The sequence below is a fragment of the Mus musculus genome, chromosome 10 (assembly GCF_000001635.26).
Source record: "Mus musculus strain C57BL/6J chromosome 10, GRCm38.p6 C57BL/6J".
Taxonomy (NCBI): domain Eukaryota; kingdom Metazoa; phylum Chordata; class Mammalia; order Rodentia; family Muridae; genus Mus; species Mus musculus.
Window position 1 is genome coordinate 99,113,641 of NC_000076.6, and position 23,822 is coordinate 99,137,462.

Here is a 23,822-nt window from a genome sequence, read left to right on the forward strand (position 1 = left end):
CTGTCCATAAGTGCAGTCCCTTTCCACCGGGAGCATGAGTGGTTTTTCTTTCTTCTGAGACAGGGTCCAACGAGCCCCAGATGCCCTCAGACTTGCCCTGCAACCAAGGGTGACCTTGAACTTCTGACCCTCTTGTTCCACCTCTTAACAAATTCCTTGTATCCTTGCCTCTCTCCAGTGAGATGTGTTGTCCTGAAGATGTTTATTCTGTGTACCCTGCTTGCATCAGATATATTGGGGCCCCATTCAAGGATAAGTATTAAGATATTTTAAGCACTTTTCTCGTTGTTATACACAAAGAGTTTCTGTAAATGCAGGTGCTCCTTCTCTAAGCAACTCGTAAGTTTGTTAGTCAGGTTGTATCTCCCTGTTTCAGTTGCATGAATATAAAGGGAAGAGTGGACAAATTGTTCACAGGGTATTTTTCATGGTTGTCAGGGCTTTGGAGAGGGAGGGAAAAGCCTGGGAAATCCCAGGCATCCCAAAGAGAGATTTTTGTAATGCATACATTAATTCTGCGGCTCAGGATTGGGTCAAGGGGGTGGGGGAGTCAGTTTATATCATTATTTCCTGGAAATTCTGAGGACCTACTGTCCAGCCCTTTGGCTAGAAGACAGAGAGTGCAAAAGCAGGGATGAGTGCCTTGGTCACATAGCTGTACCCCTGGCAGAAAGATCCTTATTATTTGCTAATAATAATCAGATTCATCTTTTCCCTTCTGCTCGGTTTTATGACTTGCCCAGGCTAGGTGGGGCACAATAACTCTTAATAGCTAAGAGGTGTCCCGGGCCGTCTGCTCAGGGTTTGAAGTCATTTGTTTGCAGTTCTCTAACCTATTCAAAACGGGGAAGGGAGGGACTGTTGGTTTAATAATCCTTTAGTTCATGCTTCCGTGTGCGAGGTGGTACAGGTGTGCTAGAGATGCATGTGTACAAGAGAACAAAACAGATGTCTTTCTAAAATGATATGAGGAGTTCACAGTCCAGTAGGAAAGACAAATATGCGAAGGAAACCCACAAATCCTTGTGTGACTGTCAACTATGACGGAATAGTCACGCTGAGGAAAAGGAGCAGGTTGCAGGCGGCAATCAAAATGGAGTACAAGATAAAGGAAGTAAGGTCCCAAAGCAGGAGTCAACTATGGAGACAGCAGAATGGAGGCTGTGTAGGAAAAGACCAGGTGTGGGAACGACCTTGTCTTAAGGAGAAGTAGGAAAATGCCCAGAGAGGGTAGAGCTTGGGACTCGAAGGGAGATAGGTGAGCTCGTGGGACAGGCAGCCAGCGCTCACCTTAGCTAGGACTCAGTCTACAAGCAGCTGCTGGTGGCCCTACAGAAGAGAATGGTTGCCTGTCTTTGTCCCTGTGTGTCCTATGTCCCCCCGTCCCTACAATGTGTCTTTATTTAGGCAAAAAGCGTTTTGTGGTTATAATTTATGGCCTTGAGGTTTGATCATCTGAGTGGTAAATTCTGTTACAAGTACCCTTAGAAGAACACCCAGTAGCTCATGCCTGTAATGTAGCATTAGAAAGGCTGAGGAAGGACGTCTGTGAGCATAGGGCCTACCTGGGAAACAGTGAAATGCAGGCTCAAAAAAAAAAAAAAACTACTTAAAAAACAAACAAAAAAACAAACAAACAAACAAAAAAAAAAAAAAAAACAGTGGACAGCAAGGCAACGTGGCACACGCCTGTAATCATAGGGAAGCATTCAGGAGGCTGAGGTGGGATTATCGAGATTTTAGATTCCTGTGGACTACTTAGATACTGAATCCCCAATCCAAACAAGTCAAAAACAAAAACAAAATAAAACAAAACAAAAACAACAAAAAACCAAAACAAACAGATAAAGAGAGGCCAAGCTATAGGGAGCCAGAGGCAGACTGCAGAAGGCAGTCACAGAAGATGCACAGAGAAAGAGGGTATGGGGCTCTCCAGGGCCTTCGGAAGGGACTGTTTTTTTTCTGTCCACACCTTGACCTCTGGCCTCCAGAACTGCGGAGAATCAACTGATGTTGTCTTAACGGTCTGAGTTAGTGGTACTTTGTTATGGCAGCCACAGGAAACGGAAGAGGGCTTGGGGATTTAGTCTAGGGCTTTTACGATCAGATCTGATTTATGCTGCAAACTTATCTTATGGCTACTGTATGAAAACAAAGCAGGTAGGAAAGCTCTTTAGAGCTGCTGTAGGACCCTCAGAAGAGGGTCAGAGTGTCGGTGCGCAGGACGGGTGTGCTGGAGGAGCGAGATTCTCAAACTAGACTTGCTGAGTGCTAGGAGATAAAGGAAGGGATGTAGTCTTAGGGAAGAAGCAGGAGAATGTGAGCAGATGGCCTATGCCTGAGTCCTTCCTAGCGCTGGGATTAGATCAAAAGAGATAGGCAAAGAATCGCAAAGCCTGCAAGAGACACATGGTGGAGGATAACTCAGAAGGCACCGTCTATGGTGCGGTACATGCTGAAGGGAGGGGTGAGCGGGGCAAACAGGTGGTGAAAGTTCAGAGTGAGGGAAGGGCCCGTTCCTTTCCCCTGCCGCTCAAGTAGCTCACTGTGGTCACACGCTGGACCTTGTCAGGAGCAGCCCCCTCCATCACCCGCCACGCCACCGAGTCTCCTCACAAGCGGGTCTCACCGTGCAGCCTGCAACACATCGCTCCCACACTCTCCCTGTTCGTTCTCCAGGCAAAATCCAGCCATCCTGGGATTTCTGAGATAATATTTGAGCCAGACGCACACCTTCCCACACACTATAAACCCATAACCACCTAGTTTACACAGATCTCTGCACAGCAAAGCTGCATGCAATCTTTAGCCATCCCCCTCAACACACTCGCAAAAGGATTTAAAAAATGTATTTAAAGGGTGTGGATCCAGCAGGGAAGTGGGGAAGATCTGAAAGAAATAGAGGGAAGGGAAACTGTCATCAGAATATAGTGTATAAGAAGAGAATATTTAGGATAAAAGGAAAAAAAATTTTTAAATTACATTTTCCCTATGTGTATGTTTTGTTTTTTTGGTTTTTTTTGTTTTTTTTTGTTTTTTTTTTTTTTGTTCAATTCTCCACTTGAATGCCTCACTTAGCAATTTGGCCTTTTAAAACAATAACACAACCCCTCCCCCACCTCATATGTTAATAGCGCAGATACTGGGGGGTGGGGTGGAGGCACACCTATGCACACCTATTTGTGGAGGCCAGAGGACAGCAGACAGCCTCAGGGCCAGGGGCCATTTCTACCTTGTTTGGTTTTGTCTATGTGATGTGAAGTGTGTGTGTGTGTGTGTGTGTGTGTGTGTGTGTGTGTGTGTGTGGTGTATGTACTTACCAGTTTGGTTACGTGGGTACATGTGTGTGCGGCCAGAGGTTGATGTCAGGTGTCTTTTCTCACTCTGTTTTACCTTTATTTTTTGAGATAGGATCTTTCACTGAACAGGAAGCGCATTGACTTGGTATGCCTGGTTTGGTTGGTTGGTTTGTTTTGTTTTTTAAATGTGGCTTCTGGGGGTTGGTGAACCTAGGCCCTCATCTTTCCGAGGCAAAGTACACTGTCACTGTATTGGGAATGCCAGCTCACCACCTTTAGGTAGTCCTCTTGAATAAACTAATTGGGATAGGAGTTGGAGCAGGGAGAGAGTCAGCCATGATCCAAAAAGGGTAAACTGTGACCGGAGAAAGGCTTTCAGGAGACTTGGTGTCCCCAGGCAGCCATGAAGTTGGAAGTGGTTAAGGAGGCCTCAGCTGTAAAGGAGATCACGCGTCCACGCTTCTCAGGTCACATTGAGGAAGGAGCTAAAACCTCGTGCAGGGCCTTTAGCTAAGCGGATGTGCAAAGCACCATGGGAGTGTAAGTTTACTCCATGATTGATGAGCGCAGAGACGTAAGGCTTAGCTTCCGCTCAGACCTGGAGGAAGCCAAGCAAGGAGCACGGAGGGACCTGTGTGTTTGTATCCTCCCTTTCTCCAGCGCCTGCCTGCCTGCCTGTCTGTCTGTCTGTCTCTTTCCTCCTCCTCCTCCTCCTCCTCCTCCTCCTCCTCCTCCTCCTCCTCCTCCTCCTCCTCCTTCTTTCCTCCCCTCCTCCCTCCTTCCCCCTATCCCTCCCTCCCTCTCCAGGTTGTCTTTCCTACAGTTTTGGTTTTTGTTTTACAGCACCCGCAGACCCTTTACACACAGAACTTTTGATTTTGTTTTTCCTCCTCCAGGACAGAGAGCATTTCAGTCAGGGCCATTACTTAATGAAAGTGCGGTTCAGTGCTTGGGTAGTACAAACAGACTCTGAGCATATTAAACTATTTACGTTTATAGTTGCAGTTAGAGTGCTGTGATTCTACAGGCCAGCCCTCGTCCATTTGGGTTTATAAATGTGTGTACCCGGGGATTACATTGTACTTTTTTAATGATTGACAGAGAAAGCCTTATCATTTCCGTGTTTATTTTTCCCTAAGGAAGGCAATCTGCCGCTCTCTGCTGTGGCCCAAAGGCCCCTGAGATACTGAATTGCAGGAGCAGTTCTGAGTGTGGGCCTGCAGACTCGTGCTAGCAAAGAGCTGAAGCAGAAACCGCAGAGGGGCTTCCGAAGTAACTGTGCAAAAGTCAGGGCTTTCAATCCGAAGGTGATTTGAATTACCTGGCTCCTCTTGACTGTAGAATGAAAAGACCTGAGAGACCATATAATTCAATTTATAAAGATAGACATGGGTCATGGGTTAAGTAAGATGACGCAGCAAGCAGAGGCGCCTGTCATGTAAGCCTGACAACCTGAGTTCGAGTCCCATGACCCACATAATGATGGAAGGAGAGAACTGACTCCACAGCGTCATCCTCTGTCCTCCACACTTGCCCTATGATAGAAGTGTCTGTCTGTCTGTCTGTCTGTGTCTCCCTCTGTGTCTCTCTCTTTCTCTCTCCCTCTCTTACACACACATACACACACGATGGTGGTGGTATTGGTGATGATGATGATGATGTTAAAGTCATATATGGCTGTGGACCTCTTTAGAAGAATCTGGTATCTGTCCTCTGACTTCCACCCACCCATAACTGTTACAGATTTATCAGAATGATGTGTTTATGAAAGCAACAAGCGTGCAGTCAACCTGAATAGGGTAACTTCAGCACACAGTGTGCCCTTTTCAGACCCTGAGCTGGAGTGTAAAACCCTGGCCTCTGTAGACGGAGCAGCACACAAGGTGAGCCCCACACCTTGGCTTTTTTCCTAGCCACACCCTCCCTCAAGGACAGCCGAGAAGTAGGACAGCAGCAGCAGCAGCAGCTGCGGGTCTGCTGGCTGAGCAGTTCCAGATGTGGAGTAAGACAGGCTGGGGTCCTGAGAACTTACTGAGCACAGCCTCAAAACAGTGTCTGTGTATGGCGTCACTTCCTAGGTAACAGAGCAGGTTAATCTCTTTGGAGGGCAGAATTTACGGGACTCCAAGTACTTAAAGCCCCACCACCCATGAACACTGCTACCTGGGGACTAAACTGTAGTGTAAGTTTCAGTAGGGACAGAGCTCTTAGTCATGAGTGACTAAGTTCTAACTTGATTGGAAATCATTAATGGTCTCTTGCACGGGCTTAGAATGTTTCCGTAGGCTTGGAATTATCAACATTCAAATGTACCAAGACCAGGAAAGGGGACAGCATAAGCTATTTCTATATATTAACAAAGCTCTCACATATCTTGAGGAGGGGGAGGGGAAGGGGAGAGGCAGAGCGCAGAAGAGTGAATGCTTGCCGTCCCTCACATACAGTGTGCATGAGAATGACACACGATGTCCATGAGCGCACAGAATTCCCACTCCTGGTTGTTGTCCAAGGAGAGGGAAGTTTCTTCTTAGCATTCAAGTTCTGTATCAGCTACTGATTTTACCAACTGAAAGGACACATGAGAGAATGTTTAAGCCCTGCAAAAACAGAAGAAAATGCCATCTAGTTTTAGAAAATAATATTGTGTTTTGTTTCGGCTTTGGCTTTCTGAGACAGGATCTTGTGGTGTAGCTCTGGCTGGCTTTGAGCTTACAGTCCCCCTCCCTCCCTCAGCCCCACATGCTGAAAGATTACAAGAGTATGCCGCTATACACCTAGCTCTAGAAAGCAGTACTTCTGACAGATAACCCTGTAAGTTTTTATCAACTGTATGATGAGGAGAACACATGTTGACCAGTCCATGATACTGTTGCTTCGGGTGACAAATCAAGCACACAACAGCGACAACAGCCCCTGCTGACCCTCCTGTTATTGTGAAGAAACACACTTCCCAGTAGGTCTGTGATCTTATCCCCAAAGACACAGCAGGGCTGAAGACAGCAATTCGTGACACAGTCTAGAGTCACCTGGGAAGAGAGAGGCTCAGTTGGAGATTTGTCTCCATCAGGTTGGCCTGTCCGTATTGCTGTGGGGCATTTTTTTTTTTGACTTGGTGGTTCATATGGGAGGGTGTGTGGTCCGAGCCACCCCTGAGCAGGTGGTCCTGGCTACAATAAGGATCAAGCTGAACTGTTGAAAGCAAGCCACTAAGCAGCCCTCCTTCGTGGTCTCTGCTTCAGTTTGTGCTCCAGGTCCCTGCATGAGTTCCTGCCCTGATTTCCCTCAGTGGTCGACTGTGACCTGGGAGTTGTAAGATGAAATAAACTCGTTCCTCTCCTAAGTTGTTCTTGGTTAGTGTTTTATGACAGCAACAGAGAAACCTAACTGGGAAAACAAGACTTTGTTCATCTATGCCTGTCTTAGTTAGGGTTTTACACCATCAACCAAGGCAACTCTTATAAGGACAACATTTAATTGGGGCTGGCTTATACACAAGTTCAGAGGTCTAGTCCATTATCATCAAGGTGGGAGCACGGCAGCATCTAGACAGGCATGGTGTAGGCAGAGTATGGTGTATGTAGAGTTCTTCATCTTCATTGGAAGGCTGCTGGTGGAAGATTCACTTCCAGAGAGCTAGGAAGAGGGTCTTAAGCCCAGGGCCACAGTGACACACCTACTCCAACAAGGCCACACCTCCTAATAGTGACACTCTCTGGGCCGAGCATATACAAACCATCACAATGTCCTAATAAGGACTTTTCAAACAATGGATGGCATTTTGATAATGTATTTGTGTGTGTGTGTGTGTGTGTGTGTGTGTGTGTGTGTGTGTGTGTAAGTGTAAGTTTTTCTTAGATTAGATTAGTATATTTACTAGCTAACATTTGCCTTAGCATCCTTCCTTGGACATTTTACCTTAAAATAGAGCAGTCAAATGGTGAATGCTGTAAGCTCTGACATCTTAAGTGATGTGGCACTGTTTACATGGGGTGTGGTTCCATAGAAGTGCATGAAGGCTAATTCTAGGGTTACAGTGATATTCATATTTGCAAACTTTTTATAATGGTGCTGGAGTTTACTTGAACAGTTCTTAATTAAGAAAGAAGCTTAAGGGCTCGGCAAGATTGCACACATCTGTAATCCCAACACTTTAGAACAACTGGGAAGCAGGAGGGTCGGGAACGGAAGGCCATCATTGGCTCATGGCAAACTTGTGGCCAGCTTGGGCTACCTGAGACCCTGCAGGGTGAGGGCTAGGGATAGAACAAAGGAAGGAGGGAATTTAGGAGAGAGATTCGATGTTGGTATAAGTATTAGTATGAATAGTCTTACTCTTTGTTGTTCTTTGTTTGTTTGCTTTGTCAAGACAAGGTTTCTCTGTATAACAGTCCTGGCTATCCTGCAACTTGTAGACCAGGCTGGCCTCGAACTCCCAGAGATCTGCTTGCGTCTGCCTCTGTAGTGCTGGGGTAAAAGGTGTGCGCTACCATGCTTTGCTTTCTTTTCTGTTTTAAATGATTTATTATTTATCTTTATTGTATTTGCACTGGTGTTTTGCCTGCATTGTGTAAGTGTGGAATCCCCTGGAGCTGGGTTTATAGACAGCTGGGAGCTCTCTGTGGGTGCTGGGAATTGAACCCAGGTCCTCTAGAGGAGCATCCTGTGCTCTTGATGACTGAATCATCTCTCCAGCCCTATTTTTAAAAAAAAGTTAGTAGCTTTTATGTTTTGTTTTCCTAAAATGTGAGAGAAAACATGAAGTATACCAAGCTCCACTTGTGACTTGTGACTGAAGCATCTTTGTTGCTGGCATATCATACATGGTAGACCTCACTTAAATCTGACTGTCTAGTCTAATCTTCTAGCCGTCTGACTGAAGTTAAAACATCTTCCTGGTCTCCAGGCAGGTACATACTCTCTACCTGACACTTGCACTTATAGCTCATTAGCTTCTCCAGTCTACTGTATCTGAACAAACTTTTCGTTCCCACCCCATCCTGTCTCTCGACCAGTGGTTCTCAACCTGTGAGGTACAACCTGGTTGGCAAAATCTCCCCCAAAATATTACATTATGATTCATAACAGTAGCAAAATGACAGTTATGATATAGCAACAAAAATGACTTTATGATTGGGTCAGCACAACATGTGGAACCAAATTAAAGGGTCGCAGTGTTAGGAAGGGTGAGAACCACTGCCCTAGGCCCCTTTTATCCTGGTCTTTCTCATCTCATTAAGTAGCCTTTGGGTTTTCCTGGGCTCATGGTCCCAGGATCCTTCTTCTTTTCATCAAATCCGCTAACAGACCCCATAGTTTCTACCCCTCCAATTTCCACAGCCTCAGACCTTTTAAGATCACCGTCCCATCCAGACTGCATAATGGTGATAGCGGAGTCGGTTTCTTTCTTATGCTCCCTCCCTGTTTTCTGTGAGATATGCCTGTTGAAGTAACCCTAGAGGCAAAAGCTTCACCACCAGGAACTCATTGTCAGCTTTGAGTTACTTGAGATTAGTAATTCAAGGAGGAAAAGTGTTTGGCCTTCCAGCTGTGGAGGTTTCTGTTGGTGCCCGAGTCACCTCTGTCACTTTGGGGCCTGTACTATTGTGATATGTCACAGCAGCAAAAGAAGTTGCTCCCCTCTTGGTGACTGGGAAACAGGCAGGAAGATCTGGTGTCCTAATACCCCTTCAAAGTCTTCCCCCTTAACCTAACCCCTGCTACCGGGACCCACCTCTTAAAGATCCACTACCACCTAATAATACCACTGACCAAACCTTGACTATATGGACTTAGCTGAAGTTTCTTACAGAATTCTTCAAGTCACTCTGTTTATGTTGGATAAACTTAATGCCTACGTTGCTGTTTCCCTGTCATCTATATAATCTGTTTTCCTAAGTTCATAACTTACTTCCTAATTTGCTTCTTAGGCATTATATAAGTGAGACTTAGTTATGCAAGGACTACTGCATAACCGTATCTACTTTGTGTGATGGGTAATGAGTTTCTAGTTTGGAATACTTTGAACAGTACTGCTACAAACACTGACATGTTATTTGTGAAATGTACATAGTTCTGTTTGATGTACAACTTGGAGTGTAGCTGCTGAGTTAAAGGATAGGTGTATATTCCACTTCTGATACCAGCCGGCATGATGGGAGAGTTCTGCTCGGTGCATGTCCTCAGGGACTGACCTACTCAGTGTCTCATTCAATGTGAACGTTTGGATAAGGGTGTGTGTGTGTATGTGTGTGTGTGTGTAGTATGTGTGTATGTGTAGTGTGTGTGTGTGTGTGTGTGTGTGTGTGTGAGAGAGAGAGAGAGAGAGAGAGAGAGACTTACTTTGTAGCTCAGTCTGACGTGTAATGTACTCTTTGTAGCCCAGGCTAGACTCTAAGTCATGTATGCTCTTTTTGCTTCCAACTCTTGAGTGCTGGGATTGCAGACATGATCAATCATGCTCAGCAAAGTAGTGGGAGGTTTTGTTTTATTTTGGGGTTCTCTCTCTTTTTTTCCTTCCTTTCTTTGTTCCTTCCTTTCTTTCCTTCTTTCTACAGCAAGGGTTGAAGCCTGTTGAAATATACAGCCTTGAGAGGCCTGAAACTATGTAGGCCAGGCTGTCCTCGAACTCATGAAGATGGCCTGCTTCTTCCTCCAAGCACTGGGATTTAAAGGCCTGTGCTGCCACACACTGCTTACAGTGATAGATTTTTTTTTTCAAGGAACAAACTTTTTTTTCATTTAACTGCAGCACAAAATGTCATTCTCTTTATGCTGAATAGTTTATATATGCTGTTTATGCAAACTTAGCCACCCTCAGTCAGAAAACTACTCTAGGTTCTCTCAAAGCTTACCATGACATTTTATCTGTAATGCATACAGAATGGATTCATGTGAAAAGGGAAATCTCTTCTCCCATGACAGTGACAATTTTCCTCTCCCAGATCATGAAATACCCTCTTTTCCAAACCCAAGTGCAGTTTCATACTACACTTGGACCAAGGTATGTGTGTTTGTCTTGCCATGCCCTCTTGGCCCTGCGAGGCCTCGTTGTTGGGCCTGTTCTGGGATGTGTGTATAACAGAACTTGTTTTGTAGGCATGAATTAAATCCACCTTTGTCAAGGAATTTATTTCCGCTCTTGATCACATTCATATTTCCTCCACTTAACGATTTTTAAGCTAACCTCTGACTCAGTTCTTTTGATTAATCATCAAGTGTCATAAAGTTACAGAGCAGAAACAGATTTTTAAGGTCATCTCACCGAGCTTTAAAGCGTTTCTGGTTCAGTTGACAAAGGTAGGGTGTCTCGGTGGGTGATAGTGTCCTAAGCTTACCCATCCTGTGACTGTGGGAGAGAAGCCACACTCTTAGCTCAAGCACACAGAAACTTTTAGGAATGAGGATGCTGTGATCTATACAACACGTCTTCAAATGGTTCAAGAAAAAAAATGTCTCTGCATACACACGTGTTCATGTACAAAGAGAACCAAAGACAGACAGATAAAATATTAACAGGTGGGATTGGGCTAAGGGTGTAGTAGTGCTATTTAAGATATGACTTCTGTGTGAGCTCATATCCACATAGTTTTTTTAAGTACCTCATTTGTCCCTCTGTAACACTGAGGGAGGGTGACTAATGCACTTTGCTCCAGTGTGCTCCTACTTGTAGGGCACAGTCCCTGAGCTTGCCTAAGTCACTGCGGCTAGTACCCTGCTGGGTAGCAGGGCACTACCAACTTAGAAGACCCATAATAAAATTTAAATATTTTTAAATAATAAAATATTTCTGTCATTACCTGGCCAGCCCACAACCCCCAAGTTCTCTGTCTTCTTGTTATTGATAAGGCGTGCGTGTATCTCAACACCGGCCTGTTCTCCTCTTTCCTGACAGCTACTGCTTCGTGGGACACCTTTCTCATGCTATGGAGTTTGAAGCCACACGCTAGAGCTTACAGATACGTGGGCCACAAGGATGTTGTAACCAGCCTGCAGTTCTCGCCACAAGGAAACCTATTAGCCTCTGCCTCGAGGGACAGAACTGTTAGACTGTGGGTTCTTGATAGGTAAGAGGTGCAAACACTGATGGGGTCTGGGTTGGAGCTGTGGAAGGTGCTGAGGCCTGCCTGCTCTTAATGCACCTTTTGGGGCGATGTTTCAACTCCCTAGGGACCTGTACTCATTAGGGTCACAGATATACTGCCCAGGTTCTATTTTATTTATTTGTTTATTTATTTATGTATTTAGGTTTGTTTGTTTGTTTGTTTGTTCCCATAGCTGAGGATAGAACCCAGGGCCTTCTGCTTGCTAGGCAAGTGCTTTACCACTGAACTAAATCCCCAACCCCACTGCCTTGGTTTTAAAGACAAACTATTTCACACAAGTTTCTCAAAATTCAACTCAAAATTATGCCCTCTTTTTGAACAATCATTTGTAACCTGGAGATATGCACAATATGTCAGAAGCTTTGGGAGATGGTTAGAAATATCTATGTAAATCCGAAAGAAACACAGTGGAGTATATCAGAAGTTCATTATTAGCCCCACAGTCCCTGCCCAGCCAGGGTTTTTAAGGGCCCCAGAGACCCTGCTGACACCCCTGTGCCTGACACCCCTATGCCTGACAACCCTGTGCCTGACACCCCTGTGCCTGGAGCATCCTTTGATTGTTATCATTCATTTAGGAGCTCTAGAATCTTCTTGTTTAAAACATTTCCGACAAATACATAAATCATTGTTGAGTATGGTGACATATACCTGTAATCTCAACACTGAGAAGAAAGACACAGTTCTGAGTTCAAGACCAGCCTGGTCTATAGAGTAAGTTCCAGGACAGCCAGGGCTACACAGAGAAACCCTGTCTTGAAAAGACATTCATATATATTAATATATATATATATATATATACACATACATATATATATATACTATATTAATGCATTTGCTGAAGTTATATTATTTGATAATAGATCTTCTGTTCAGACATGAGCTGATAGCCTGTCTATTATAAAAGTTTTGTAGTTAGGATATCTTTTAAGTTTTAAATTCTAAGTATATAAAATTTCACAGATCCATAAAAAATGAATGGTCCCACTTTCTCACTGTACCCACCAACAACTTTAATAGCTGCCCTTGTTGAGCCATCCTTGTATCATATAGACCTCCAACTTCTTTAGATATTTTTAGACTTATATTTTCTAATAATCCCATATGTACTGCCACTTTCCTCTGTCCTGTACCAGAGGATTGGAGTGTCAGCATTTCTCTTGATTCTGTTGTGGCAGGTTTTGATTTGCAGTGTGTAACTAAATGGGCCAGGCACCTACAGAGGAAGAAAGCTCACGAGTGATTGCCTGCTGCTAGCAACTTGATTCTGCCACCACCCAAGGGGAATTCTGCCAATCTGAGTGGTATACTAACAGAAGTAGAAACTCTTGCCAAGACTTGACACAGAAATGTGCATGGACTGTCAGGAAATTCAGAGGAGGAAGGGAATGGGCTTAGGGTTCAGGCAGAAACGTGCTGCAAAATCCTTAGCCTCGGAAAGCTAGGACAGTTCATGGTTTAAGGAGTTGCAGCCTTTTGTGTGTTACTGATTTGGGACATCTCAGGAAGCAAAGCTTAGCCGGGTAGGTGGGCTAAAATCTCCAATCATTAACTTGGTGTATATATCTACAAAGTGACTGTATTTCTGTACCTTGGTTTCTCTTTCTAAATGTCATAGTCAGGCCAGAGCAATTGGGAATTATATATCAGTGATTAGTTGCCTATTTCTGTTTAAAATCCCCCGTAGTTAGCACCTTAATCCAAAAACTATCACCTCTCTTTATTCTATGGGTATTTGGGGTATTTTGGTGTTGGCTGAGGTTACCCACACAGCCACTCAGATTGAAAGTGTATGCCTCAGTCACAAGTCCGGGACCTTGGTTTTCCTTGAGCCTGCTCTTCCTGTGGGATAGCCTAGACTTTCCCCGACTGACAGCTCCAGGACCGTAACAGCAAAAGCTGCAGGACCTGTCAAGGACTCGGCCCTCAACTGCACAGTACTGCTCGTGCTGACTGCACAGTACTGCTCGTGCTGGACAGAGTAAGTCACAGAAGTCAGACTGGATTCAGAACAGAGGAGCGAGGCAGCAGCCCAGCCAACAGCACAGGAACTCTGCTACGCTGGCATCTGCTGCGCTTCCGGAGCAGCAGAGCCCAGGTCGGGCCAGGCCCGCTGGGGAGGCCCTAGAAAGGACGTGTGTAGTAGGGCAGTCTGAGGGTGCGGTGCAGCCTGGAGTGCAGGAAGTAGTTTTTATGATATTGACTGTGGCTGTGGCTTCTTGGTCACTGCACAGGGTAAGCCTTCCCTTTGTTGTCTCGAGGATTGAATGGGCGCAAGCTTAGGTGAACCTGATTCCTTCTCGCAAGAGCTCCCCTTGAAAATGAACTGAAATATAATCCCTGAGTATACTGTTCTGGATCGATAATATCAGTCATTGAATATGTATTATCATATGCCTGGTGATAGAAATGAATGATTAAGTGACATTTGCCCCTATAGGCATCTGGATGGGCAAACCAGACTGAATCCAAGAAGTTTTAAAGTATTGAGTCTTCCCAATGAAGTTCAACAGACTGTTGTTGAACTCTTCCTGTGTCCCTGACATACGTGAAATGGCGGTCTCACAGAGAGTAATGTCACCCCTGTCCTCAGAACACACACTGTTAGGAGAAGAGAAATCACCTAGGTTTCAAAAGTCAAGATATACCGCAGTCATTCAACTCCTTGTTGCAGGTCAGCAGCCATGTGGTTTGAGGTCCCAGCTGGGAAAGTCTTCCCCAGCAGGACTGCAGAGGCACAGCTGTGTTTGAAGCACTGTGGCCACGCTGGGGACAAAGTTCCCCTCAGCGGCAGGGTATCCTGCCAGTGAGCGGAAGGTGGTGTTCTTTACGGTGAGAGAGCCAGTTTCATGTTTACACTGCGGCTTTATGAGCATGGCATTGCCTTTCAACAAGGGACAGGCACAGAATGTAGGTGACTGGGGGCAGATGTGGAGAGGATTAGGGCCGGGAGACCGTCTAAGAGGCTTTGGCAGTAATCTAGGTGAAGGGTGCTGAGGATGTGAGCTCCTGAAGGCAAGCAGAACTGGTGTAGTAAAAAGAAGGCTGTTCAGGGCATGAGGAAGAAGAGGTAGCCACGGGGTTTGCTGATGTAATGCATGGAGGAGAAGCTGCGTGTAGCTCCTCTCGGCCCCTCTCGTGCAGATATGCTGCTGTTGCTCCAGTCCCAAGGCAGCAACCACAGGATGAGCTACAAGTGCTTGCATGTCATGTGGTGAGCATGTGAGATTTGAGAACCTAGACAGATGGCTGGCTGAATCCCGTTGTCTTGTCTTTTTCGAGCGTCGTGAGCGTCGTGGCCGTCTCCCCACATACTGTGTAGGGAATGATTTTCTAAATGCCAAAGTGACCAGGTCCTCTTTAGAGTGCAGCGTGGCCATGCCTCGAAAACATAACACTGATACTTTCCCAGCATTCCCTTTGGATCGCAGCACCTCCAAGCAGTGAATTCTTCTTCTTTGAAGTGAAGAGGAGCTGGGGTGTTCACAGAGATTTTAACTTACTTAGCACAGGGTAACAGGAGAGCTGTCCGAAGAAGAGAGTGCACTCACAGTGGGCTAGGTGAGGGCTTCTCCAGAGGTACCAGCCCACATCTACATTTTAAAAGACTTTGCTCAGCACGCCTTTAATCCCAGCACTTGGGAGGCAGAGGCAGGAGGATTTCTGAGTTCGAGGCCAGCCTGGTCTACAGAGTGAGTTCCAGGACAGCCAGAGCTATACAGAGAAACCCTGCCTCGAAAAAAAAAAAAAAGAAAGAAAAGAAAAGAAAAGAAAAGAAAAGATTTTTGCTCACGTACAATGCTCACATTGTCTTCTCCATTGCTCTGTTATCTTTTCTTCCCCAGTCAACAAAATAACATGGACATGTAACTTGAAAGCACCTTTGTTTTGTTCATGAGTGTAAGATTACAGCCATGGGGTTAGCAAGGCCACAGGTGTACACTGGGCCTCAGTAATTGGTGCTGGTCGGTAGAGGCTCAAGGAGTAGGGAAAGGGAGATTCTCAGGAGACGTTCTGTATAAAAAAGCGTAGCACAGAAAATACCTTCTCCCAGCCCAGACTGGTAGCTCACACAACTCCAAGTGGCTCTGGTTCAAAACTTTGCCTTGGGGTTCTCAGTTTTAATCAACCTTGCTCCTCTGAATGGAAACTTCTTTAAACTACAGATTGCTGCTTCTAAAGCAACACAAAGTACAGTGTAGCTGCCGGTTCAAAATCCACTTTTCCCAGCGTCTATGCAGCTGTGCATGGTAGGGGCAGGGCAAGCAACCCCGTGCAGGCAAGGGTCAGCTGTGATTTCCATGAACCAAGCCAGCACACCACATGGCCTTCACATACTTTCTTAAGGTTTTTGTATGCAGTAAGCTGTTTAAGTTTCTACTACTGCGTGGTGACTGAATATTAAATTAACTAATTTATCACTGTTAAACTGTGTTTCCAGGAAAGGGAAGTCTTCAGAATTTAAAGCACACACAGCCCCAGTTCGGAGTGTGGACTTTTCCGCTGATGGCCAGCTTTTGGTTACAGCATCTGAAGATAAATCCATTAAAGTGTGGAGTATGTTCCGTCAGCGCTTCCTCTACTCCCTGTATCGACACACACACTGGGTACGCTGCGCCAAGTAAGTGCAAATGGTACTTCATGCAGTCATCCTCCTGCTCCCACCCGCAACCTCCAGACAAGGAACTGGGCTCTTATCCATTCATTCACTCAGCAAACTTTATTCTGTGACTGCTATGTGCTGGGACCACTTATAAACCAAACCGCCAGAATCCCTGGTCTCATGCAGGTTACGCTCTAGAGTTTCGTGTGTGTGTGTGTGTGTGTGTGTGTGTGTGTGTGTGTGTGTGTGTGTATGTGTGTATATGTGTGTATATGTGTGTGTGTGTGTGTGCGTGCGCGCGCAGGCACGCATGTGTGTGTATATCTACGATTTTATATATGTGTATATATATGTGTGTATACATATATAGTATGTATATCTATATATGTATATATACATATACATATCTATATATGTATATACACATATACATATATATATATATATATATGACAGCAGTACTTCTGTGCCATTTTAAATAGATCTTTAAATATGTCTTGAGTGAAATGAACTCAAAAAGTAATGGGCTAATTTGTTTGTGAGAGAAATGGGTGTGGTATGGCCACTGCTTCCTGGGCTTACTCACATCTGCAGTAAGAGAGCCACAGGGTAGGAACCATGTGAAGCTCAGTGAGGCGAGGCATGTGAACACTGTTAAAGTTGCAGACAAGGAGAGCATAGACAGAGAGAGCATCCATCATTGAGAGATGAGCACCGTCCTGGGACACCAGGAAAGGAACCCCCAGGACACGGCTCACATCCATCATTGAGAGATGAGCACCGTCCTGGGACACCAGGAAAGGAACCCCCCAGGGCACAGCTCCACCACTGACGGCTGCAGCTTGTAAAAATGAAAATTACTCGAGTAGAGAACCCGAGCTGAGGACCTGAGGGAGGGGTTCCAGGCTGGAAAAGAACTGCACAGGTGCACAACAAGGAGTGCACACTACATCTCCAGGGTTGTCAGCACAGCACTGGTCCTTTTAGGAATGAAAGATTGGCAAGGGCTCACAGAGGCTCTCCTGAGGCTCCCGAGTCTGTCAGGACCAAGCTGTGTGAGGCAGGGTTGCTTCTGCTTCGTGCAGAGGAAGGCATGATCTGCTTCCCCTCTTGGCAGATGAGGCTATGGAGAGTTAAAGCTGAGGCTCCTTTAATAGAAAGTGTCAGAAGCCCAGCTGCGGTTGGGCTTCCTTCCTCCTCAGTGGTTGGCTGCCTGGATCGTTTTTTTTAATACTGAGCAGGGCACAAGCAGAACCAGGAATGATCCTGGGCCTCTGCATACTTGCTTTGTTCTTTCAAGCACAGGGCTACTAAGGCCACCGCTAGCTCCAAGCGTCAATCCTCCCAGCTTAGAGGATGCCCAGGAAAAGTCCCTCCCTCCCTATTCTGTTAACAAAAGTCCAGGAGTGACTCAGGCCCAAGAAGAGGCCTATGCCTAATGATGAGAAATGGTAGGTCCCTCATGCCAAGCTCATACTGGTAGAAATGGCTGCTTTGGCCAGAGGCCGACTCACACTCATACCGAATATTCTAGCAGGGAACGGTGTGAAGAAGGCAGAGGGTGGCCTGAGGGACCGGTTGCTCTCTTGGAGCATTATTACCAGATGTGGTTAGAACCCGGGTAGTTAAGTGAGACAAGGCGTACCTGTGTTGCTATGCCTGACTAAACCATGGATGCACTGCATTCAGACACGGCAGTGGCACTTTTTTACGGGCTGTTGTAAGAATGGGAGGCAGAAGTTCATGGGCATTGCTGCTGGACAGGCTCCTCCTGCTGGGCACTGACACTTAGGGAAAGGCTACAGGAGCCTGGGAAAATGCTCCTCCCCTTCTCAGTGGACAAAGGGACCGTGGTGGAAGGCAGAGCTTCTTACTGTTGCTGGTAGCAGGGCTGAGCCTTCCCTCCCTCATCTGTGTGTGTGTGGGAGGGGGGGGGCCGCACAGCATCTCCATCCACAGAAGTGAGCCATGCTTAAGCCTGTCACCTCCTTAGGGTCGGGTCTGTAGTTGCTAAGAGATGCCCTGGACAGAGATCTGACTTCAAAATGATGCTGATCCAGAGGTGGGCAGACAGACAGACAGATGGCTTCCTCTCTAATCGAGTGCACTGCTTTCTGCATACAGTCATCCCTGACAGAGAGGATGAGAGGGAGAAAGGAGAGAGAGCTGGAGTACTCCTCTTTGCTTTTGTGATTGTGCATGTGAGATGCGTCTGTGGGAGATGACGCTGAAGCAGAAGAGTCTAGGAGGAGAGACTCAGTTTCCAGTGAAAATGCCTGTCTGTCCCCATATCCAACCCTACTGCCTTAGTTGGCCCTTATGGGAACTTATAAGGTCATCTTTTCAATGGTCTCTGTGCCACAGAATCTTCTGTATACGTGCGCACACACATACGCACACATATACACATATGCTATACACATATGCTATACACACATACACACATGCATACACACTCCAATACCTCTCCACACATATGCACCATACACACACACACATGTGCATGCACACTCACACATGCTCTCTCTCCCTCACACACACACCTACCTCTGCACTTGTCACTGCTTCTGTAAAAGGCAGATCTAACCATGCTGTTTCCCAGCCTGGACCCGTGGGTGGCTCCTTAGCCAGGCTCATGTTTTCCTTCTGTGACAAACTGTCACTCTTTGTCCCTTTCACCATTCAGTTGCCTTCGCACAGCTGTGCAGGGCTCCTCCACAGCACAGCTGAATCCTGAGTCTCTGCACCTGCTGCAAGCCTTCCCCTCTGATCCTGCTCTGCGGGGCTTTCTGCAACAGCTGGAGCCTGCTGCTGTCCCAGTGCCCCGGAAGTCTTTTAGCATAAGGTCTCCTCCCCTGTTAGACTTAAGAGTTACAAGTATTTTAGCTTGCTGCGCTGTCTTGCCAGGCGCTGTTCCAAATTCTGTTGTGGGTATAAGAGGAGCAGAAACAGGGCAACCCTGTGCTGGCAGGGCCTCTTCTGCCTAGGGAGACAAATAGCAAATACATTAAAACACACACACACACACACACACACACACACACACACACACCAGGTTGGAGAAGTCATAGTTACTAATTTGACTTTGGAGCCCAAGCCCGACTGAGCAGAGGAAGCTAGTGACACGGGTACCTGGACAGGGCATTTGAAAAGTTCCCCTGCAGTGCAAGGACCACGGTCTTTAGGGCTAAGGAGGGCTCAGAATAATTGCCCAGAAATGTGGTGGGCTAAGTCAAGTGTAGGCAGATGCTGATCTGTGCTCTCAGCTAACTTTGGTGGCAGGATTTGAGAGTTTCTTTGTGACAAGGTTGTTTCCGTGAGCCTTTAATAGAAACTCCCCCTATCTATCATGTGTGCGTGTTAGCCAAGGATTTACACAGCTCCACCTGTTCCTGGAACCTTTGGCCGAGTCCTGCTCAGACCAACCGTGTTTCCTCACACACCCAACTGTGGTGGATTACCTTGGCTTGCTGGTACCTGCGGCTCTGAGGGACCTTCAACACCGCTTGCTTTCATGCTACTTGGGGTGACTAGTGGAACCGCATGGCCCTCCCCACCCCGAGGAATAGTCCTTGGTAAATAATCTGGTGAAAGTTAATGGATTTCACCTCAGGGCAACTTTCCATGTGCCTGCTCTCCAGCACTCTTGCAGTCTTTTTATACCCGTTTTTAAATGTTGGATCATCTTATTGCCGTTAGAACAGAAATGTTAAGAGGAATGTCTAGGTGGCCATTGAGTCCCTGACTGCTCAGGATATCTTGTTTGAGAACCCAGCCTTGACGAGATTGTCCTAAAGCAGAACTGAAAAGGTCTCTATGGCTTAAGGTCCTTATTTCGGTCTGTTGAGGAGCGAGAGCGCGGCAGGAACTGAGTTGTGCTTAAACACTGAGCAGAGCCCGAACGGAAGCAGCTTACGGAGTTCTAATGGCGGGCGCTGCCAGCTGCCAAAGGCTCTAGACCTTTCGCAGGCCTTCCTTAGGGCCTTCTTTGCCAACAATGTCAGAATACTGTACAGAAGGTTGCTTACTGAACCCTGGACTAAAGCAAGAGGGGTTCATTGGGAAAGTCTCCAAGAACAGTTTTCTCGTTCAGAGAGTGAGCCTCTTATGTGTCCATGCCAAGGACACAGAATCATCGGCTCCACTGGTCGGCTAAGCCTGTAGCCAGGGTGCAGACACGCTGGCTGCTACTGCTCTTTGCCTCTTGCTGTTGCTGGGCACCTTCTTCCTGTTGAAGTCGACTCCCCCCTCAGGGATGCAGTACCATCAGCAGGTTTGAGTAGACAGACGACACAGAGCCATTACAAGAAGGAAGCATGTGACCCCAGGCATACAACTTAACCTTTCTGGGCCTCAGTCTACTCTCGAATAGAATGAATACAGTTGGGGTAGTTCCTTCATATAGTGTGAATCAGCAAGTGACAGCCATCAATTGCCCTTGTGTTCCATGACTTCTTCCTGGAGCTATACCGGAGTCACTTTTATGTGATACTCAAGTCGTTATGTATAATTTGGGTGAATGCAATGAAGGTAGTAACGGTCATCTATTTAATGTATTTTATGTACTGGACTACCAAAGGTCATTTTATTTCTAAGTAGTTATACCTGCAATTTTTGCATTTTTTAATCTTGTTTTGTTTTGAAACGGTTCTCACTATGTGCCCAGATTGGCCTTAAATTCACGCTCGTCCTGCCTCAGCCTACCTGGTGCTGAGATTGTAAGGATGGGTCATCGTGCACAGCTGGAATCTCTCCTTGCCAGTTTCAGATCACGCTGTACATGCTAGTGAGTGGTCCTGTGATTAGCCGAGCGCCCTGCCAAGGTATTTATTTCCTTATTACGTTGATTTCACTTATTTCCTGCTCTCCTTTCAGCTGAATATTGCTTGTCTCCCACATTTCTTCCCTCCTTTATTGACATTTTGGATTTACTCTGTTATTTTTGTGTTCCTTGGTAATATCTAGAAGTTGATTATACATCCTTTTTTTTTTTTTTCTTCAAGACAGGGTTTCTCTGAGTAACCCTGGTTGTCCTGGAACTCACTCTGTAGACCAGGTTGGCCTTGAACTCAGAAATCTGCCTGCCTCTGCCTCCCAAGTGTGGGATTAAAGGCGTGCACCACCGCTGCCTAGCCCTGATTATGCATCCTTAACACCATCTATTATATATAACATTTTATTTTACAACATTTTAGACAAAATGTTAGAACTTACTAAGTATATCCCCATTCCCCCACCTTTTGACAATTTTACTTGTTCACATGGTAAAAACCTGGGTTGTTCAGCAGCTGGTTTTCTCTGAAAGTAAGTAAGAAAAAGTGCTTCTACATTTTGTGTCTGTATTTCCAGTTCCAGCATAATTTACTTATTTGAATAGATCCCAGTTTCCATCTGCTGTCATTTCTTGAGCTTGAAAAATGTCATTTATCATGTCCCATATTGCCATTCTCCTGGTTGTGACTCCCCTCGCTTTTCGTTCCACGTTTATAAAGGATGCTTATTCAGAGATATATAATCACAGCTTTTGAAGTATCTCTTGCTACAGCTCCTTCTTTAGGTTAAGAAAAAAAAAACTCTCTTCTATGATTTTGTTGAAAATATTTTCTTCTCTTTCCTCTATTCCCATTTTTTGTAGATTTTGTCTTTTCATAATGTCCCCAATTTCCTAGTTATTTTTCGTAGTTGTTATTTTTTTTAGATTTAATGTTTTCTTTGGCCGGGATATCCATTTCTTCTTCTTATGTTCAATGACTGACATTCTCTCTTCCATTTCTCATTGTGAGAGAGGCTTGCCTCTGAGGTTTCTGCTCACGTTCTTAAATTTTTCATTTACAGTCTTTGCTCCGTTTGAGTTTTCTTTATTGATTCTGTTTCTACCTGCAAGGCAAACTAGTTTCTTCATTTGACTTTTCATAGATTTCTCTATTTCTTGCTTAAGGACCTCTAATGGTTTTTTTTCAGGGCCTACTGTAGCAGAGCTGCTGGGCTTCAGTGGAGACATATTGTCCTGGCTATTATTGATTGTTTTTAGGCTGGCTTCTAGGCATCTGGATTTGAGATGGTTGTAATTCTACATGCTGACTTATTGACTTGTCCTATTGGGTGGATGTTAAGCTCTTTAGTTTCTGTTGTCCTTTCTAATTTTTAGGAGACTGTGATAGCTGTAGATTGCCTGGTATGAAATGCGTCAGAGATCCTTTCAAGTATGGCCACTGGGCTTGCTTCTGAATAGAATGGCTTCCTGGTATTGGGCGCTGACACCTACAGACTAGGGTGGGCTAGAAGGGAGGGTCTAGGAGAGTTCCACTAGAGGGAAGAAAGCAGAGCGTATCACCAGAATCTGCTTAGCCCCCTGGGAATGGGGCAGAGAGAGAGGGGAGGCTCCAGCTGGTGGTCTGCTACAGAGCTGTGGATGCGAGTGAGCTGAGTTTAGAGGAGAGGCAGGATGCCTGCCTGCCTGCCTTGTGGGTGTGCCTGCTTTTGGCGAGGGAGGAGTGGTGACCGGCTCTTGGGTTCCATGGAGAGCTACGTAAGGTAGAGGCTGAGATTAAGGAAGGGGCTGGTGAGGGAAGCTGTAGGACAAGATCCAAGTGATCTGCTGGAGAGAGGACAGAGAGGAAGGCCACAGCAGGTGACTTGCTACAGAGCTGGGGGTGAAACTGGGGCATTAGACTATAAGGAAAGAAGAGGAGAGAAGGCCTGAGTGAAGATCACCGTTCCCCAGCCCCCAGTTGTTTTATAAAATGAGGTAAAAATAAAAGTTATGAGTACAGCATCAGGACAGCTTGTGAAGAAGAGCAAGGCCCTAAGAGAAGCTGCTGCAGTGCCAGGAAGATCTCACTAATGCAGATGAAGAGGCAGACAGTCCTGGGGACTTCCAGTCAGCAAGCAGTACGTCAGACTTGGCCCACAGCCAGTGTAAAGCCACCGGACATTTTGAGGGGGAAAGTGACCTGCTTTGATTTAAATTTCAAGTTCATTTCTGTTCCTGGTGGACTGGGAGAGAGTAAAGTGCCAGGTGCAGCTGGAGAAGGTTCAAGGACAAGGAAAGACGGGGAAAGACTGGAAATCAACCATGGGACAGATGACTCGGGGAGGGACATGGTGCAGAGTTCAGTGTTGGAAGTGCTTTCTGGGTGCTCAGAGCGGATGCCCTGACAACCGCTATATTTATAATAAGGATCCCGGGATCAGGAATGTTAGTGGTAGAGCAGCGTGACAATTACTTACTGTTTGATGCCACATGTAATCTCTTTATACCAGCTTCACTTGGCTTCTGTTTCTCAATAGTTGCAGGGATGAATTCTACTAGCATCGTCAACAGATGGCTTATCTTCTTACCACTTAAGGAAACATAAATGTTTTCTTTGTTCCCCTGGCCTTCACCCTCAGAATGTAAGCCTAAAACCTATGAAAGAGAAATCTGACATTAGTAGTTAGTAATGAATACATGAGAGCTTTAGATCTCATTGTAATCTAAACTCATTACACCAAGAGAAAACTGGATCCCATGTGTAGTGAATTTCATGGGGTTACATAGCTGGGGTGGGGGCTGAGGGGTGGTGTGTTAGAGTGTCAGAGGGGAAAACATGAAATTGGCCTTGGAATCAGGCCTACAGTAGGCATTTCATTATTTTGGGTGTCTTCTTTCTGCCATACCTACTAGGGACATGTTGCTCATCAATCAAGAAGCAGTACTCCACATTGTTCGTAGAGCACCAAATGCTGAAAGTGTGGTTTTATTTAATAAAATAAAAAAACAAAAACAAACAAACAAACAAAAACATGGACTAATAAACAGTCAAAGGAGAGCCATGG

The 23,822-nt window shown here is 45.7% G+C and overlaps 1 protein-coding gene across 3 annotated transcripts in view; it reads left to right on the forward strand.

The window, feature by feature from the left end:
• Poc1b (POC1 centriolar protein B) overlaps window positions 1-23,822 on the forward strand; it is a 90,993-nt gene that overhangs the window by 6,559 nt on the left and 60,612 nt on the right. For 2 of the 3 annotated variants that reach the window (NR_153333.1, NM_027740.7), the window contains exons 3-4: window positions 11,191-11,362; window positions 15,843-16,022. Coding sequence is in view for 1 of the 3 variants with exons in the window: in NM_027740.7 (NP_082016.1) it covers window positions 11,191-11,362; window positions 15,843-16,022 (352 nt within the window). In the remaining 2 variants the exon portion in view is untranslated. Of the gene's footprint in view, window positions 1-11,190; window positions 11,363-15,842; window positions 16,023-20,670; window positions 20,828-23,822 lie in introns of those variants that run through there. The other variant, XM_011243502.1, reaches the window with a different exon arrangement.